We start from the raw sequence: 19,154 nt of genomic DNA on the forward strand, positions 1-19,154 counted from the left end.
TAGAGCGTATCATGTTTAGCGAAATAAGTCAAGCTGAGAAAGACAACTATCACATGATCTCCCTGATATGAGGAAGTGGTGATGCAACATGGGGGCTTAAATGGGTAGGAGAGGAGTAAATGAAACAAGATGGAATTGGGAGGGAGACAAACCATAGTGACTCTTAATCTCACAAAACATACTGAGGGTTTCTGTGGGGAGGGGGGTTGAGAGAAGGGGGGTGGGGTTATGGACATTGGGGAGGGTATGTGCTTTGGTGAGTGCTGTGAAGTGTGTAAACCTGGCGATTCACAGACCTGTACCCCTGGGGATAAAAATATATGTTTATAAAAAATAAAAAATTTAAAAAAAATTTAAAAAAAAGAATTGAAAAAAAATTATTTAGAATTATTTCATAGTTTAGAATATGATCTATCTCGTAAGTGTTCCTTCTGCACTTGAAAATGTATCTTTTTCAGGTTTGAGGTGGAGTGCCCTATTACTATCAGTTAGGTCAAGTTGGTACTGGTATTCTGGTCTCCTATATGCTTAGTGATTTTTCCACCTATTTTTTTATCAATTATTGACAAAAGAGTGTTCAATTTGCTTATTTTTCCTCTTAGTATTATCAGGTTTTGGTTTTTGATTTTATAACTCTGTCATCATGTGCTTGCTTGGCAATTTCTGATTGAATCAGAAGAATTGTGAATGTTGGGTTATTCACTGCTAGATTTTTTTGCATTTCCTTGATGAATAGTGAACTTCATTCTGCACAGTTATATTACCTGAGAGCAGTTTGATTCTCTTTGGCTTTTTTTATTTTTATTAGAGCAGATAAAGAAATCTTCATCTTAGAACTCATTTAGCCCTTCTATTAAGGTGACACTCTACTGAGAACTCTATCCAGTGCTAGGTAGCATCAGGTCCTTCCACACTGGCTGGTAGTACCACAAAATATTCTCTGCCCTGGGTAGGAAATTCAGGAATTTTCTGACCTAGAGATTTCCAGTAGTTCTCTTCTATGCACAGGTAGTTTCCTGAAATTTGTACTGATCAGTATCCAACCAAAGACCAGGAGAAACCCCTGGAGGTCCAGAGCCCTCTCCATGGAGTTTTCTGCTTTCTGGTGCCCCATGTCACCAGTTTTCACCATGCCGGGACCCCCAAACTCCAATTTCTGCTTCCTCAACTTACCCAATCTCTGGCTATGTAACCCTCCCTGTGCTTCAACTTGAAAACTGCACAGTCACAGAGATCACATCATGAGTCCCTGTGTCATGGATCACAGCTATTTGTTGTCTATTGTCCATTGCCTGAAAACTGCTGGTTTATATATTTTGTCTGTTTTGGGGGGTTTTAAAAGCAGAATGTAAATCTGCTGTCTCCTACAACATCATAGTCAAAAGCAGAAATTTGTCTCTGTTTATAAATCAATGGAACTTTTTCAGATGTTATACATCAAAGATCCTTTTTATACTGAGAATAAGTTACTAGTGATCTGATGGAAGGATCATTTTAAATAAAGTCTTTAATAAAGAATCTTTACCACTGTAATGATCTATGCTTTATTCTGAATTCTGGGCTCTAATTTATCTTGACAAAGGAAAAATTAAAAAAAAGAAAGATGATCTTTGACATTCAAAAGCTGGCCTAGCACTCATGGATAGACCATGGTATTCTACTGAACATAATCTCACAGAATCCAAGCTAAGACAAAGTTGCTCTGAGACCTTGATAAAATGGAACAAAACAAGGCTACTTGCTAATTTTGTCTAAGCACAAACAAAAACAAGGTTACTTTGCTACCCACAAAATACCAAACACCCTCTTCTTTTGGCTAGATTCAGTGAATCCTATATCCAATCAATTATAGTTTTATTCCTATTCTATTCTCCCCTCTCTATAGATAAGATTAAGTAAGATGCACAATCATAGTTTTGGTGCACATTTTCTGGAATTATTCAATTTAGAGCAAATTCCTGCCTTCTTTCCCTCTCCAAAATCACCTACCCAAAGTTTAAGTTTATAACATGTTTTTTCTAACATCTTCTTAATGACAGTCCCCATGACTCCCACAGCATGTGTTCTTATTCCCTGAAATTAGTGACAAACTCAATTTGTTTAACTAACAGAGATTTACCTGGTGATTTTTGGATGAATGACAGTGACAATTTAGATAAGCCCAAAGGGGCTCTAATGTAGGACTTTCAGGCAATGAATGAGCAAAAGAAGTTTTACCCATATATTCTTTTGTTCCAGTCAGAATTTTTGTATTTTCCAAGTATCTATAAATCCAAAAACATTAAGCTAGCTATTCTGTTCTTTGTAATTTTATACTCTTAAAAAAATTGCAATCAGGCTTGAAGCCTCTTGGAAAAAAAAAAAAGATACTTTTAAAAACCTTTGAAATATTAACTTTATAATTTGATATATTTACATGTTTAAAAAGATGGTACCTTGTTAGCATTTATAGTCATTTATGGCTTATGTTAAGTAATCAAGTTGAAAAGTCCTTTAAGATAAACTAGACAGATCAAGAAAAGTCAAAGACATTAAGATAATAATACTTTATATCACTAGCTAAGTTTAAAAAATATAAAAAATATATTTGTATTTTAAAAATATATTTTAAAATATATTTTTTAAAAATATACCATTTGGGGATACCTGAGTGGCGTGGTCAGTTAAGCAACCAACTCTTAGTTGCAGCTTAGGTTGTGATCTCAAGGTCATGAGGTCAAGCCCTGCTTCAGGCTCCACACTCAGGACAAAGTCTGCTTCTTTCTCCCTCTCCTTTCCCCTTGTCCCTCCCCACCCCTACTCTCTCTCTCTTTATCAAATAAGTAAGTCTTTTTTAAAAATACACCATTTAAATTAGCCATTTCTTTAAATAAATAAATAACAAATTAGCTGTTTCTTTAAAAAAAAAAAAAAAAGACTTTATTTATTTGACAGAGAGAGAGAGAGATCACAAGTAGGCAGAGAGGCAGGCAGAGAGAGAGGGAAGCAGGCTCCCCGCTGATTAGAAAGTCCTATGTGGGGCTCGATCCCAGGACCCTGAGACCATGACCTAAGCTGAAGGCAGAGGCCTAACCCACTGAGCCATCCAGGTGCCCCAAATTAGCTGGGTTTTTTTTTTTTGACAAGTTGTTCATAAAATAGTGAACTAATAACTATAAAATAATAATAAATATAATTAAAAATAATAGGTATTACTTGTGGAGCATAAGGAATAACACAGAAGACATTGGGAGATGGAGAGAAGTGAGTGGGGAGGGAATTGGAGAACGGGACAAACCATGAGAGACTGTGGACTCTGAGAAACAAACTGAGGGTTTTGGAGGGGAGGGAGTGGGGGGTTGGGTGAGCCTGGTGGTGGGTATTATGGAGGGCATGTATTGCATGGAGCACTGGGTGTGGTGCATAAACAATGAATTTTGGAACACTGAAAAAAAATAATTGAAATTAAAAAAAAATAAGAAAGAATATATGCTATGGAAAATTTTTAAAAAATAATAGGTATTGTTATTTCAGGATCAACTATTGCCAAGTGTTTTATCTATATTATCCTTAGATCTCAGAGTTAGCCTGGCAAATAGCTACTATTATCCTTATTTAATAAACAATATAAGGAAAATAAGGTTTAGAATTGTAAAGTGAAATGCTCAAGATTAAATAATTAATAAGTGCAACACATATTCAGTCAGATCAAATTTAGTTCAGTCTTATTTCATACTTAGTTCAAACTTAGTTCATAAGATCTTACATTCTTGGAAACACTGTTCTGTCTCTTTCTGTAATTTCAGTAGACAATGGAATATGATGTTGATATTTAAGACATGGAGCAAAACATAACAGTTTAACACAGGTATGAAAGCCTGTTTTTATATAATAGAAATGCTCTATATAAAATATATCACTTAGCAATAGTAAACATCTAAAGAAAAGGAAAAGTAAGGAATATGAAGTTATACATTGAAAAGGAAATATTTTAAGTTTAAAGTAATGACTAACTAAAATGGATTGTATTACTTCTAGTTCAGTGGTCATATGAGGACCATTACTAGAAAATATCATTTCACGAGAGATATTTAGTTCCTATTAAGGAGGTTAGGATGAGAAATTTATTGGCAAAAAAAAAAAAAATATCAATGAAAATATGTCCATTGTATCAGCAGAATAAAGACAGAAATTTTGGATCAAGAAGAGTAATTGAAAGCAGGATGACTGACTAATAATACAAGAAATATTAAACTGTGCTTTCTAAGAACACAGCAGGTACTCTTGTTCAGAAAGGTAGAAGCATTAGAGTCCTCTGCATCATTTGAAGAATAAAATCATGCTTTGGAGATGCTATCCCCCTTAAACAGTGGTGTTCAACTATATAAAAAATGAAAAATTATACCCAAGGAAATGGTCTTTACCTTTGATAAAATTGATTGAATCCTCATAAATATTCATTTAATATACACTTTCTTAATATATAATAATTCTATCTTCCTACATAAAAATCCATTCTATTTCTTATAAAGATAATTACTCCTTACTCCATTCACTGCCCTGACACAATCAATATAAGAATATAAATTATTCTACAGAAACAACTGTGCCTTATTAATGCTTAAAATAACATTTTTGCTTTATTACTTGTATTTAATATCAAAATTTCTCTTCATGTAGCCAACACATGGAAGATATTCTAATGCAATATAAAGAAAGCATTTATCCTTAAAGCAGAATGTGGCTTGTCACTATTTAGTACAGTAGATTGCTAGGTTTTATTCATTTCTCATTACTAAAAGATTGCACCCTTTGATTAACACCTCCCCATTTCTCCTGCCCCCATCCCCTGGCAACCACTATTCTACTCTGTACTTCTTTGACTATTTGGATTTCTCTTACAAGTGGTATTATATAGTATTTGTCCTTCTGTGTCAGGCTTACTTCACTTAGCATAATGTCTTCCAAATTCGACCAGGTTATCACAAATGGCAGGATTTCATTCCTTTTTGATCCTGAATAATATTCTAGTGTATGTATGTACCACATTTTCCTTATCAATTCATCTGTCAGTGGACAGAGGGTTATTATAAATAATGTTGCAGTGAACATGGGAGTGCAGGTATTTCTTTGAGATCCTGAATTCAACTTCTTTGAATAAATATCCAGATGTGGGATTGGTGGATGACATGGTAATTCTATTTTTAATTTTTTGAGAAATGTTTGTACTTTTTTCCAGAGTGGCTGCACCAATTTACATTCCCATTCTCTTTCCTCTGCACCATCTTCAACAATATTTTTTTTTCTTTTTTTTTTTTTAAATTAATTTTTTATTTTTTATAAACATATATTTTTATCCCCAGGGGTACAGGTCTGTGAATCACCAGGTTTACACACTTCACAGCACTCACCAAAGCACATACCCTCCCCAATGTCCATAATCCCACCCCCTTCTCCCAAACCCCCTCCCCCCAGCAACCCTCAGTTTGTTTTGTGAGATCAAGAGTCACTTATGGTTTGTCAATGGTTTCATTGGTGTATACTTATCTCCAAACTCATCACGTTGTTTACATAAAGCATGCACATCCTTTTATGTGATAATCATACCTCAATAAAGTGATTCTAAAAAAGGATCGTAGTTTGGATCACCTGGATGGCTCAGTCAGTTAACTATTTAGCTCTTGATTTCAGCCAAGACCATGATCTCAAGGTCTTGAGATCAGGCCCGTGTCGGCTCTGTGCTCACCATGGAGTAGGCTTGACATTCTCTTTCTCTCTCTACCCCTTCCTACAGCTCATACTCTCTCTCTGTCAAATAAGCAAACAAAAAATAAATAAATAAAATCTTTAAAAAAATGAATATAGTTTACCAAATTTTCAATTGACCAAAAGATAAAAAAAAAAAAGAATTACACTAACAAATCCTACTTCAATATCCTTTCTTCACTTTTCATTGCCACTTTTTTAGATTACAGACTATGTCTTAAAGACTACAGGAAAATCAAAAAATATACTTTCATACTGAATGTAAGCAATTATGTCAGTAGCAGAATTGCCATTGCAATGCCCTACTATATTTTCAAGGCTATGCAAACAACTTTCATGTCTTCCTGCCTTTCTCAAAAAGGATTTTAATCCCAAAAGCATTGTGAACAATAAGAATCACTAAAAGAAAGGCCATGTATAGAGATCTTAAAGAAAAAATATTTCAGGCATATCAAGCTCTTCTGTAGTTTGATAGAGATACTAGAATGAATTGGCTTTCAGAGCTATAATTAAAATTATGAAAAATTCCAAGGATTAGGGATTACATATTTGGATTCCAAAAATCCTCTTTGAATAGTGATTCACAAGAGCATGGAATCATGCTTTAAAATTTGCAAACAGAAATGCCTATTTCCATGGCTTCAAGCAATAATAGTATTACTCAATATTAGTAAGACCACTAATTATGATCAGAATATAAAGCATTTACTGGTAAGTATTATGTGCACTTTAAACAAAAATTAGAACTTTTCATATGTTAATTTTTATAAACTATTTGTGACTATATTTGATGAAAAACACATCACAGTGATAAGGGTTTTGTTTGTTTTTGTTATTAAAGAAGTTGTACTTAATGGTTTTTGTGATGGTCCTACAATGTAGTCGAAATTACCTAAAAATGAAGAAACACACTTTGTCACAGGATGACTCATTAGTTATGTAAAATAAAATTAACAAGCAGAGAAGTAAATAGAAACAAAGGTTTGTAAAAATATATCCAACTGGGGCTCCTGGGTGGCTCAGTGGGTTGAGCCTCTGCCTTCAGCTCGGGTCATGATCTCAGGGTCCTGGGATTGAGTCCCACATCAGGCTCCCTTCTGAGCGGGGAGCCTGCTTCCCCCTCTCCCTCTTCTGTTCCCCCTGCTTGTGCTCTCTCTCCTTCTCTCACTCTCTGTCAAATACATAAATTCTTTAAATATATATATATATATATATGTATGCATATATATATATATATATTTCCAATTGATCATATTTTAGTACAATAGTCTAACACTTTGGCCTTCCAGGAAACAGAAATCTGGATTTCTTTGGACTGTTACAGAAGCATATTTCTTACAGAAATGATTGCAAATAGTTTTTGAAAATAAGAAGCCACAGAGAAGATAGAAACAAAACTGAGAATCAAAAGCTTCTGGTATTTAAGAGTCCTATTAATTAAAGATCGAGGAGTATTCTATATATCTGAGGTGATAAACATCCCATAGCTTATCATGAATGAGGTAAAATATCTTCAAATATCTTATTAGTATTTGCATCACAGCACTAAAAATTGAGAGAAATGTCTCACTAAAACATCAAATTGCCATTCAGTAACAGTAACCATATAACATAATTTCTTCATACTGATGAATTCATATTTCCAACTGAAATTCTGAAAAGTGAAACTAAATTTTATGGGATTTCAAACTATTCTTGAAACCAGCAGTAAGGTGTCAAATGTTAAAAAGTTTACTAGAATAGCAGTCAGGAGATCTAGGTTGTAATAACAATTCCACAAACTTTTAACCTTAAGCAAGTCACTTAATTAACATTGGATTTGGTTATTCATTTGTCGAACAAGAGGTTAGAGCTCATGCTCGGGGAGTTCCCATATCAGATAAATGACTATGAACTTGATAAATCACAGGTATCAATTACCTTCTATGAAATGTCTATTTTGTGTCAAGTGATAAACTAGACTCTTTGCTTGGAATATCTTAATCTATAGTAGAAATACCTTCATTTCAGAGATTTGGAAACAGATTCAAGGAAGGCAACTTGCCCAATAGCATACAACTAATAAATGCACGAGCTGGGATTCCAAATGAGCGCTGTCTATCTTCCTGCCCTCATGCCAACTCTGTCATGCATTCTGATTTTTATCCAACTGATGACAGAATATTCAATCATTCAAACTGCATGACAAAACTTAAAATAATTGCTCAACTATCACGTAATGACACTTAAAAAGCTTCTATTTGAACCATAACCATCAATGATTCAATAAGGAGTTTTTATTACTTACAGCTGTTCCAAAGATATGAGTCCTTTAAATGTTTGCTTATCTAGGGCATGAATTTCGTTCTTGTACAGATACCTGAAAAACATAAAAAATTCTATTAAGTTATAAATTTGCATAGATGCCACATTTCTTATATCAGGAATTTTTAAGCTACAACGTGACACTAAAAAGCTTTGGGATGTTAATAGATTCCCTAAAAATATATGGAGACTTTGATTTCATTTAAATATGTTCAAGTATCTGGGCAAGAGAGTTCCAAGGCTCTTGTCAGATTCTCAATGAAATCCTTGATCCAAAATATTAAGAATCACTGCCTAAAACCTCTAAAACTTAGAGTGATTATAGAAAAGTTCTGACTAATGAGGTCACATGTACTGGGTAACAACTTTTCTAAGAAAAAGAAAAGTTGGACTACAACAATGTTTTTTTCAAATTCATTCTATCATACAGAATATATTGAACCAGGAGTTATATTTGCAAAGCTGGCAAATATCACAGGACTCTTCTGAAGGGAGTAAACACATATTAACAAGGTCCACAAGGTGTATTTTGGTTCTCCCATGGCTGCTGCTGAAAACCTGAAGGAAAAGAACCTGTTAATGGATTTACAAATATGATGATATAACTAATCCAGCCAAAAGATTTAATGAAAATGATTTACACAACATATGAACACTATGTTCTTTTTTCATCAACTATAGGATAGAAAAGTTATTTCATTTTTTAGATCTCTATGTGAATACTTTGTGAATGTCATGAAAGTGAAATCTGTATCTGTTCTACTTGTGCCTCTGGGGATCTGAGGCTATCAAAATTCCTAAAACTTTCTACTAAGTTCCTCTGGAATGCATCTTTGCATAAGCTAGAGCTCACAGTGACTTTGAATGCATCAGAATCACCTGATGGTTTGCTAAAAACAACTCCTGAACTGGCGGGGGTTGGGAGGTTGGGGTACCAGGTGGTGGGTATTATAGAGGGCACGGATTGCATGGAGCACTGGGTGTGGTGAAAAAATAATGAATACTGTTTTTCTGAAAATAAATAAATTGAAAAAATTAAAAAAAATAAAGTAATTAACTAAATAAATTAATTAACTAAAAAAAAAAAATAAACACAACTCCTGAGCTTGCCCCCAGCCCTATTCAATCCAATTCTTTTGGGGTAAGGTTTAGGAAACTGCACTTAACAAGTTTCCCAGTTGATTCTGAAGCAATCTTTCTGCAGATGACTTAAAAACCATAGAAGCCATAGAAATCACAGTTCTAGTGAAATGAAAAAGATTGCTTTTCCAAAATGTGCTTAGGGAAGCTTTGGAAATTCCAAATTACTTTCTCTTCTCACAGATTAGAACCTCTGTAAGTTTATCAGAACAGTAGCAGTAACTAGTAGAGATTTATGTCTTACTGGAGATATTTCCTTAGCATTATTTGATACTATGGAAGATCTTGCCTTTACCTAACAATCTCAAAAATATAGCTATATGTTAGGAAAACAAGAAGTGGAATTTTCTAGAACCATGTTTCTTCAACTAGCTCATAAAGATTATTGAGCTGTGGTCTCAAAAACCACCACTGATTCTCAACTATGGTCATGATCTGGGAAACAAAGGCAGAAGAAAAACTATTAAATTTTCTTACTACTTAGAACCCATTGACAAGTCCTTGAAAGAGGCAGAGTGACATTCCTCTAGGAACCCAGTTGCCTCGATTTTAATACTTTGGTAAGTGCAAAAGGCAATCTTAGCCTGACCCACAGGATTCTGTAGCCTACTATAACATATAAAATTCCTTTGGAAACTTCTTTTATCTCTATCCCCCAAGATACATGTTAGCAATCATCTTCCAAACACATGACCCACTGATATACATCTGAAGATCCTCATGACTGTGTTTTTACTAAACAGTAATAAATAACATTTTCCTAACAATATCTAACCCCCTCAGGACGCTGGAAACCTTGTTTCCAAAATATCTGGGTGGTTTATGCCATCCCTAACCCCCTTCCAATGTAAGTATATAACAGGCCATTTTTCATGACCCAGGTGCTGCTCTTTCTGCCCACAGGTCCTGTCCCTGTGTTTTAATAAAGCCACCTTTTTGCACCAAAGACATCTTAAGAATAATTTCTTGGCCCTCAGTTTCCAACCCTAACATTTTTCCTACATCAGTTGTGTGTGAATCCATGTATTGGTACATGAATCAATATTTCTAAGACATCATTTTGGCTATCTCAGGCCTTATACTGATATCTGGGATACTGCCTCTGTGAACTCTGATTTCATAATGGGTCCACCATGTGAAATAGCACTGAGATTCTTCAAAATTCCACAGATGATAATAATACATAGAAAAGTTTAAACCTCTATTCTATGGGTAGAAACCAGGTAAAAATTATTTTGTAAATTTATTCCAGAGGATTCAGATATACCTCCCTGGTAAAGACCCTTATACTCTCTGAATGTCAAGGAACCACATTACTTTTCAGGTATCATATCCTGAAGCATAAAAAATTGACCCAATTTCTGTAGAGATGTGTATAAAGGCTTAAATTGGTTTTTTATTACTATCATATTTAAATAATGATGAGCTGCTTCATAAAAACTAAACTAAATTATCAAATATTCATTGAGGAGTCTCAAAACTGAAAACCACCTGTAAAATTTTATATCATATATACAGATTCATTTTAGACTTATATCTTATAGAAAACAATACTAAAAAGGTGACCAAATGGTATTTTAAAAAGAAGCAATAGAACTTCTGTAGTTAGATATGTACATGTTGATTAAAATGATAATGTATGCATTCAAGATACACTGCTCCTTAGGTTAACGCCAGCAAGAGAACTTCCAGCTTCCTGTGGGATAATGGAAACTACCTGAATTCAAACCTCTCCACATATCCTAAAAGTGAACTAAGAGGAAAAAACAAATCATCTAGAATCCAACCTATGCCATGACTAGGAGAAACAGAAAATCAGTATCTTCAATTCACATTAAGTAGGGGAAATAGTAACACCAGCAAAGTCAGATCCAGAGTCTGTCTTGCAGAAATGGGTCAGGCAGGATTTTATAGGCAAGGGAGATGGAAGGAAGGGGTGGAAAAAGAAAGCTGAGAAAGTACCAACCTGATAAATATCTGTCTGAGCTCACGGGAATCAGAGCCCTAACTCCTGGGAATTGACAGAAAAGGGCTGAGAAAATGAATAGGGGAAGCATCTTATAATTGCTAAGCATCTTGTCGAAGAGTGGTATTAAAGGTAAAAAAGGAAGTAAGAAGCCAAAGGGTCTTAAAGAGACTAAGATAATATCAGATAATCTAAAGACACACCCAGGGGCACCTGGGTGGCTCAGTTGGGTAAGCATCTGCCTTTGGTTAAGATCACGGGCCCAGGGTCCTGGGATTGAGTACTACAAGAGACTCCTTGCTCAGCGGGGAGTCTGCTTCTCCCCTTTCCTTTGACACTCTTCCTGCTTGTGCTCTCTGGTCCTCTCTCTCTCTGTCAAATAAATAAAACCTTTAAAAAATTAAAAAATAAAAGCACACCAAAAAAGGCTAGACTGAATAAAGTAATTGTGATTCACTCTGTCAACAGAAGAGCATGGCCTTGAACTAAGAAATAAGCCATCCAAAGTTCTCTTATCTACCCTCATATTTAATCACTTGCTACTCAAATCAAATGTTAGTATCTAAAGTTGAGAAACTTTGCACAAGAAAACAAACTCGTCTTATCTTTGAATATCAATGTAAAATTAATAAAAATATTAGCAAACTGAACTCACCACTTAGTAGTTCTAAGGACCAATATTTATGATAACCTTCTAAAATAATGAAAAAAAAAATGAGGCAAGAGGGGCAAGATGGCAGAGAAATAGGAGACCTTGTTTCAATTAGTCCCCTGAGTAAGCTAAATATCTACCAGAACACTCTGAACACCCATGAAATTGGCCTGAGATGTAAGATTATACACCTCTGGATCTCAATGGGAGCAGAAGACATCAGTGGAGAGGTAAAGTGGAGTGGGAAAGTTTGGACTGATATTGGAGGGTAAACAGAAAGGGAAGAAAGCCCCCGGAAGTGACCCCTTGGAAAGTAATACCCCAATACAACTTGGAGTCTGGTTAAAAGCACTCAAAAAGAGCAAAAGATCTTAAGGGGCAACTGGTGGAGTTGGGTGGTCATGGACATAGGCCTAAGCCCATGTTCCTGGACAGTCAAGGCAGGCAACCAGCCATGCCAGAGAGAGTCCAGCAGGGCCTCCAGTCCATGGTCCCTGAGCCCGTGGCTTTTCACTGCTTGCACCACCACTTAGGCTTGGTACACTCCTGCCCAAGGCTGAGAGAGCCCAGTGCAGGTGGTGACTGGTGGTATATAGGACTACAGCCATCTGTGACTAGCAGAAGGCTCTGAGCACTCCCAGCCCACACCTGAGAAAACCCCATGAGATCTCCGTTAGGGATCTGCAGCTTTCTGACATCTGTGCAAACCCAGTGTCTGAGTGTACTCGGCATAGGCCTAGACTCCAGACAGCAGTCCCAGACTGCTCCCTGACCAATATAGCTCTCTGGGCCAATATAGCTCCTGGTTTTAGTGGCACAGGGTGTGCAGAGACAAGTGGGAGCTTTGAGGGACTACTGGAATGATGGTGCACACTGCCTTGGGAGGTTATGTTGTTCAGTAGAGTTTAAAAAGGGTGTCTGTGTGTTCTGGACCACCCAGAGGGGAACAGTCTGAGGCCTCTTTCTGAGGTGGAGGTCTAGGTGTAGACAGATTCTTTCTTTGCTCTGACCCTCTGAAAAGCCACAAAAATCCCTCAAAGAATAAAAACCTCCAGAGAGCAAAAGCCTAAAAAAACAGTTTCCACAGAGCCAGCCCCTTGATAACAGGCAAGGTGACTCAACACAAGCAAGATGGGAAAACAATGCAGCAGACACCACACCCAGAGGACAACCCAAAGAACAAGAGGACAACCACCACAGGGTCTCCATAAAACTGTGAAACCCTAACATCAGGGGAAAACAATATATTAACATCTTGGTATTGGCCTAAAACCTTTATATTTCTTAGATACAACTTTTCTTTCTTTCTTTCTTTTTTTAACTCATTCTCACAATTTTTATTATCTTAATTTTTGAACCTACTTACCATTACAACTAGAAGTTTAATACAACATATTCCTTAATAACTTTGTAACTTGAACTTTTTTATACATATAACTATTTCTTTTTCTTTTCCTTTTTTTTAAATATACATATAGATATAAGCTTCAAGGTAATCCTTTTTCTCTATTCAATAATACCCTTATATATAAGCCAATTTTAATTCCCTGTATCTGGGAAAGTTGAGTACTTTAACAAAGTTAACAAGATACTCCCAGGAAGAATCAAAATAACCTTCATTGCCCACATCAAGGATTTATAACCACCTTCCCATCTTATTCTTTGGTCAGTGTTTCTCTGTATTTGTTTTTGTTCTGGTATTATATAAATCTTATTCTTGGGGTTCATTTTGGCCATGTTATTCTTCCTTTTCTTCTCATTTACTTTTGTTGGTCTTTTTGTTTGTTCTTTTTTGCTTATGTACCTTATAAATCTTACTTTGGGGGCTCATTTTAGCGGGTTTTCTCATTTCTCTCTCTCTCTTTCTCTCTCTCTCTCTCTTTTTCTTTCTTGTTGGTCATGACTTCTAATTGCTCTGAAACTTTTCCAGAATGCACCTTGCCTGGATCATGGTTGATATATTCAGCTATCCCATCAACTATCTCTTACCAAAATGACTAGAAGGAAGAACACCCAACAGAGGAAAAATTTAGAGACTGTGCCCTCTGCCACAGAACTATTGGATATGGACATAAACAGAATGTCGGAAAGGGAATTCAGGGTTACAATTATCCAGGCGATAGCTAGGTTGCAGAAAACCATTAATGACAACATAAAATCTTTAAGGGTGGAAGTGAGAACTGACTTGTCAGATGTTAAAAATGCTATCAATGAGATCCAATCTCATCTAAATATTCTAACAGCTAGGGTAACTGAGACAGAAGATAGAATTGGTGATCTGGAAGACAAACTTATAGAAAAAAAGGATCAGGTGGAGGCCTGGAAAAAAACAACTTAGAAGCCATGAAAACAGAATTAGGCAAATAAATGACATGACAAAATGTTCCAGTGTCAGAAATATTGAGATCCTTGAGTGGGTCGAGAAAGACAGAAGACTAGAAGATATGGTTGAATATATTCTGGATGAAAATTTCTCCAATTTGGAGAATGGAACAAGTGTTCATGTCCTAGAGGCAGAAAGGACACCCCCAAGATCAACGAATTTATAAAGATCTCCAGACAGTTAGTTGTGAAATTCACAAATCATAATTTTAGATAAGAGGTCTTAAGGGCAGCTAGGGAGAAGAGATTCCTTACATACAGAGGAAGGCCCATCAGAATAACATCAGACCTGTCCACAGAAACCTGGAAAGCCAGAAAGGGTGGCAAGACATATTCAGGGCATTAAATGAGAAAAACATGCATCCAAGAATACTTTATCCAGCAAGACTGACATTCAAAATGGATGGATAGGTAACGAGCTTCCACCAGCAAGGTATAAAAGTGTATGTGATCACCACACTAGTACTATAAGAAATATTAAGGGGGACTCTATAAAAGAAGAAAGAATCCAAGAATGACATAGAACAGAAATTTACAGAGACAATCTATAGAAGCAAGGACTTCACAGACAATATGTCAATAAAAACTTATTTTTCAATAATCACTCTCAACATGAACAGCCTGAATGCTCCCATAAAATGGCACAGGATTGAAAACTGAATAAAACGAGAGGATCCATCCATATGCTGTCTACAAGAGGCACATTTGGAACCTAAAGATACATCCAGACTGAGAGTCAAGGGATGGAGAACCATCTTTCATGACAACGGGCCTCAGAAGAAAGCGGGGTGGTGATTCTCATATCAGATAAATTAGATTTTAAGCTAAGGACTAGAGATACAGAAGGACATTACATCATGCTTAAAGGGCCTATCCAGCAAGAAGATCTAACAATTGTAAACATTAATGCCCCAAATATGGGATAAGCCAACTACATAAGCCAACTGTTAATCAAAATAAAGAGTCATACTGATATGAATACATTAATTGTAGGGGATCTTAACACGCCACTCTCAGTAATAGACAGATCATCCAGGCAGAAAATTAATAAAAAAAAAGAGCTTTGAATGACACATTGGATCAAATGGTCCTCATAGATATATACAGAACATTCCACCCTAAAACAACAGAATACTCATTCTTCTTAAGTGCACATGGAATGGTCCCCAGAATAGGCCACAACGTGGGCCACAAAACAGGGCTGAACTTGAGATTGAGATTATTCCCTGCATATTCTCAGACCACAATATTTTGAAACTGAAACTCAACCACAAAAAAAAAAAAAAAAAAAAAAAAAAATGTTTGGAAGGAATTCAAACACTTTGAATCTAAAGACCATTTTGCTTAAGAATGTTTGGATCAACCAGGAAATCAAAGAAGAACATAAACAATTCATAGAAACCAAATCGGTCCAAAACCTATGGGATATGGCAAAGGCAGTTCTAAGGGAGAAACACATAGCCATAATACACCAACTCTCTACACCTTAAAGAACTGGAAAATCAACAACCAATTAAGCCAACCTTTGCACAAAAAGGTAGATAATCAAGATTAGAGCAGAGATCAATGAGTTAGAAACTAGAGATATAATAGAACATATTAACGAAACTAGAAGCTGGTTCTTTGAAAGAATGAATAAGATCGATAAATCACTGGCCCAACTAATCCAAAAGAAAAGAGAGGACCCAAATTAATAAAATTATGAATGAAAGGGGAGAGAGCATGACTAAGAGCAAAGAAATAGAAACATTCATCAGAAATTGTTATCAACAGTTATATGCCAATAAATTAAGCAACCTAGAAGAAATGGATGCATTCCTGGAAACCTATAAACTTCCAAGATTGAAACAGGAGGAAATTGACAACCGGAATAGGCCAATATCTAGAAATGAGATTGAAGCAGTGATAAAAAAAACCTCCCCTAAAAAACAGAGCCCAGAACTTGACAGATTCCCTGGGGAATTCTAACAAACATTCAAAGAAGAAATAATACCTATTCTCCTGAAACTGTTTCAAAAAATAGAAACAGAAGGAAAGCTTCCAGACTCTTTATGAAGCCAGCATTACACTGATCCCTAAACCAGGCAAAGACTCCTTCAAAAAGGAGAATTTCAGACCAATATTCCTGATGAATATGGATGCCAAGATTCTCAACAAGATCCTAGCTAATAGGATCCAATAGTACATTAAAAAGATTATCCACCATGACAAGGTGGGATTTATCCCCAGGATGCAAGGGTAGTTCAACATTCACAAATCAATCAGTGTGATAGAACAAATCAATAAGAGAAGGGAGAAGAACCACATGGTACTCTCAAATGATGCAGAAAAAAGCATTTGATGAAATACAACATCTGTTCCTGATTAAAACTCTTCAGAGTGGTAGAGATAGAGGGAACATTCCTCAAATTCATAAAAGCCATCTATTAAAAGCCCACAGCAAATATCATTCTCAATGGGGAAAAGCTGAGAGCCTTTCCCTTAAGATCAAGAACACGACAAGGATGCCCACTCTCACCACTCTTATTCAACATAGTACTGGAAGTCCTAGCAAAAGCTATCACACAATAAAAAGAAATAAAAGATATCAGACTGGCAAAGAAGAAGTCAAACTCTCTCTCTTCATTGATGACATGATACTCTATGTGGAAAACCCAAAATACTCCACCCCCAAATTACTAGAACTCATACAACAATTCAGTAATGTGGCAGGATACAAAATCAATGCACAGAAATCACTTGCTTTCTTATATATTCACAATGTAACTGTAGAAAGAGAAATTAGGGAATAAATTCCATTTACAATAACACTAAAAACATTAAGATACCTTGGAATAAGCCTAGCCAAAGTGGTAAAGAATCTGTACCCAAGGAACTACAGAACACTCATGAAAGAAATTAAGAAGACACAGGAAGGTGAAAAAGCATTCCATGTTCATGGCTCAGAAGAATAAACATTGTTAAAATGTCTATACTGCCCAGAGCAATCTATGCTTTCAATGCCATCCCAATCAAAATTCCACTGGCATTTTTCAAAGTGCTGGAACAAACAATCCTAAAATTTGTATGGAGTCAGAAAAAAAACCCAAATTACTAAGGAAATGTTGAAAAACAAAGACAAGACTGGGGTCATCATGTTGCCTGATTTCAAGCTTTACTACAAAGCTATGGTCACCAAGACAGCATGGTACTGGCACAAAAACAGACACATAGACAAGTGGAACAGAGCAGAGAGCCTAGATATGGACCCGCAACTCTATGGTCAGTGAATCTTTGACAAAGCAGGAAAAAATATCCAGTGGAAAAGACAATCTCTCCAATAAATGGTGCTGGGAAAATTGGACAGCTATGTATAGAAGAATGAAACTCGACCATTCTCTTATACCATACAAAAAGATAAACTCAAAATGGACAAAAGACCTCAATGTGAGGCAGAACTCTGTCAAAATCCTAGAGGAGAACATAGGCAATAATCTCTTCAACATCAGTCATAGCAACTTCTTTCAAGACAAATCTCCAAAGGCAAAGGAAACAAAAGCAAAAAAATGAACTTTTGGGACTTCATCAAGATCAAAAGCTTCTACACAGCAAAGGAAACAGTCAACAAAACAAAGAGGCAATCCATGGAATGAGAGAAGATATTCACAAATGATATTACAGACAAAGGACTGATATCCAAGGTCTATAAAATACTCCTCAAACTCAACACCCAAAAAACAGATAATCATGTCAAAAATCGACAGAAGACATGAACAGACACTTCCCCAAAGAAGACATATAAATAGCTAACAGACACATGAAAAAATGTTCATCATTAGCCATCAGGGAAACTCAAATCAAAACCACATTGAGATACCATTTTACACCAGTTAGAATGGCCAAATTCAACAAGATAGTAAACAACAAGTGTTGGAGAGGGTGTGGAGAAAGAGGAACCCTCCTACAGTGTTGGTGGGAAAGCAAGTTGGTGCAGCCATTTTGGAAAACAGTGCAGAGATTCCTTAAGAAATTAAAACTAGAGCTATCCTATGATCCTGCAATTGCACTACTGGGTATTTACCCCAAAGATACAGATGCAGTGAAAAGAAGGGCCACCTGTACCCCAATGTTCATAGCAGCAATGGTCACAGTTGCCAAACTGTGGAAAAAACCAAGATGCCCTTCAACAGACAAATGGATAAAGAAGATATGGTCCATATATACAATGGAGTATTATGCCTTCATCAGAAAGGATGAATACCCAACTTCTGTAGCAACATGGACGGGACTGGAAGAGATTATGCTGAGTGAAAGAAGTCAAGCAGAGAGAGTCAATTATCATATGGTTTCACTTATTTGTGGAGCATAACAAATAGCATGGAGGACAGGGGAGTTAGAGAGGAGAAGGGAGTTGAGGGAAATTGGAAGGGGAGGTGAACCATGAGAGACTATGGACTCTGAAAAACAACCTGAGGGGTTTGAAGGGGCAGGGGGTGGGAGGTTGGGGGAACCAAGTGGTGGGGATTAGAGAGGGCACGGATTGCATGGAGCACTGGGTGTGGTGCAAAAACAATGAATACTGGGCGCCTGGGTGGCTCAGTGGGTTAAGCCGCTGCCTTCGGCTCAGGTCATGATCTCAGAGTCCTGGGATCGAGTCCCACATCGGGCTCTCTGCTCAGTAGAGAGCCTGCTTCCCTCTCTCTCTCTGCCTGCCTCTCCATCTACTTGTGATTTCTCTCTGTTAAATAAATAAATAAAATCTTTAGAAAAAAAAAAAAACAATGAATACTGTTACACTGAAAATAAATTAAAAAAAAAATTTTTTTAAATCACAATTTTAAAAACCATTTGTTATTTCTGTCCCCTGAAAATTTTCCCAATTAGTGCCCTCTGAAGACACCTCATATTCAGATCTCATTTACAAAATGCTATTTTCCACCAGAACAGATCAATCTATTTGAAGAAATGGCTGCTTCCAGGTCTGGG

The 19,154-nt window shown here is 36.2% G+C and overlaps 1 protein-coding gene across 3 annotated transcripts in view; it reads right to left on the reverse strand.

Moving 5' to 3' along the window:
* The window catches only part of PXDNL (peroxidasin like), a 491,033-nt gene that overhangs the window by 212,632 nt on the left and 259,247 nt on the right, over positions 1–19,154 (reverse strand). For all 3 annotated transcript variants that reach the window (XM_032315673.1, XM_032315672.1, XM_032315671.1), the window contains exon 4: positions 8,033–8,104. In XM_032315673.1, coding sequence (XP_032171564.1) covers positions 8,033–8,104 — 72 coding nt within the window. The remainder of the gene's footprint in view (positions 1–8,032; positions 8,105–19,154) is intronic.

The sequence above is a fragment of the Mustela erminea genome, chromosome 16 (assembly GCF_009829155.1).
Source record: "Mustela erminea isolate mMusErm1 chromosome 16, mMusErm1.Pri, whole genome shotgun sequence".
Taxonomy (NCBI): Eukaryota; Metazoa; Chordata; class Mammalia; order Carnivora; family Mustelidae; genus Mustela; species Mustela erminea.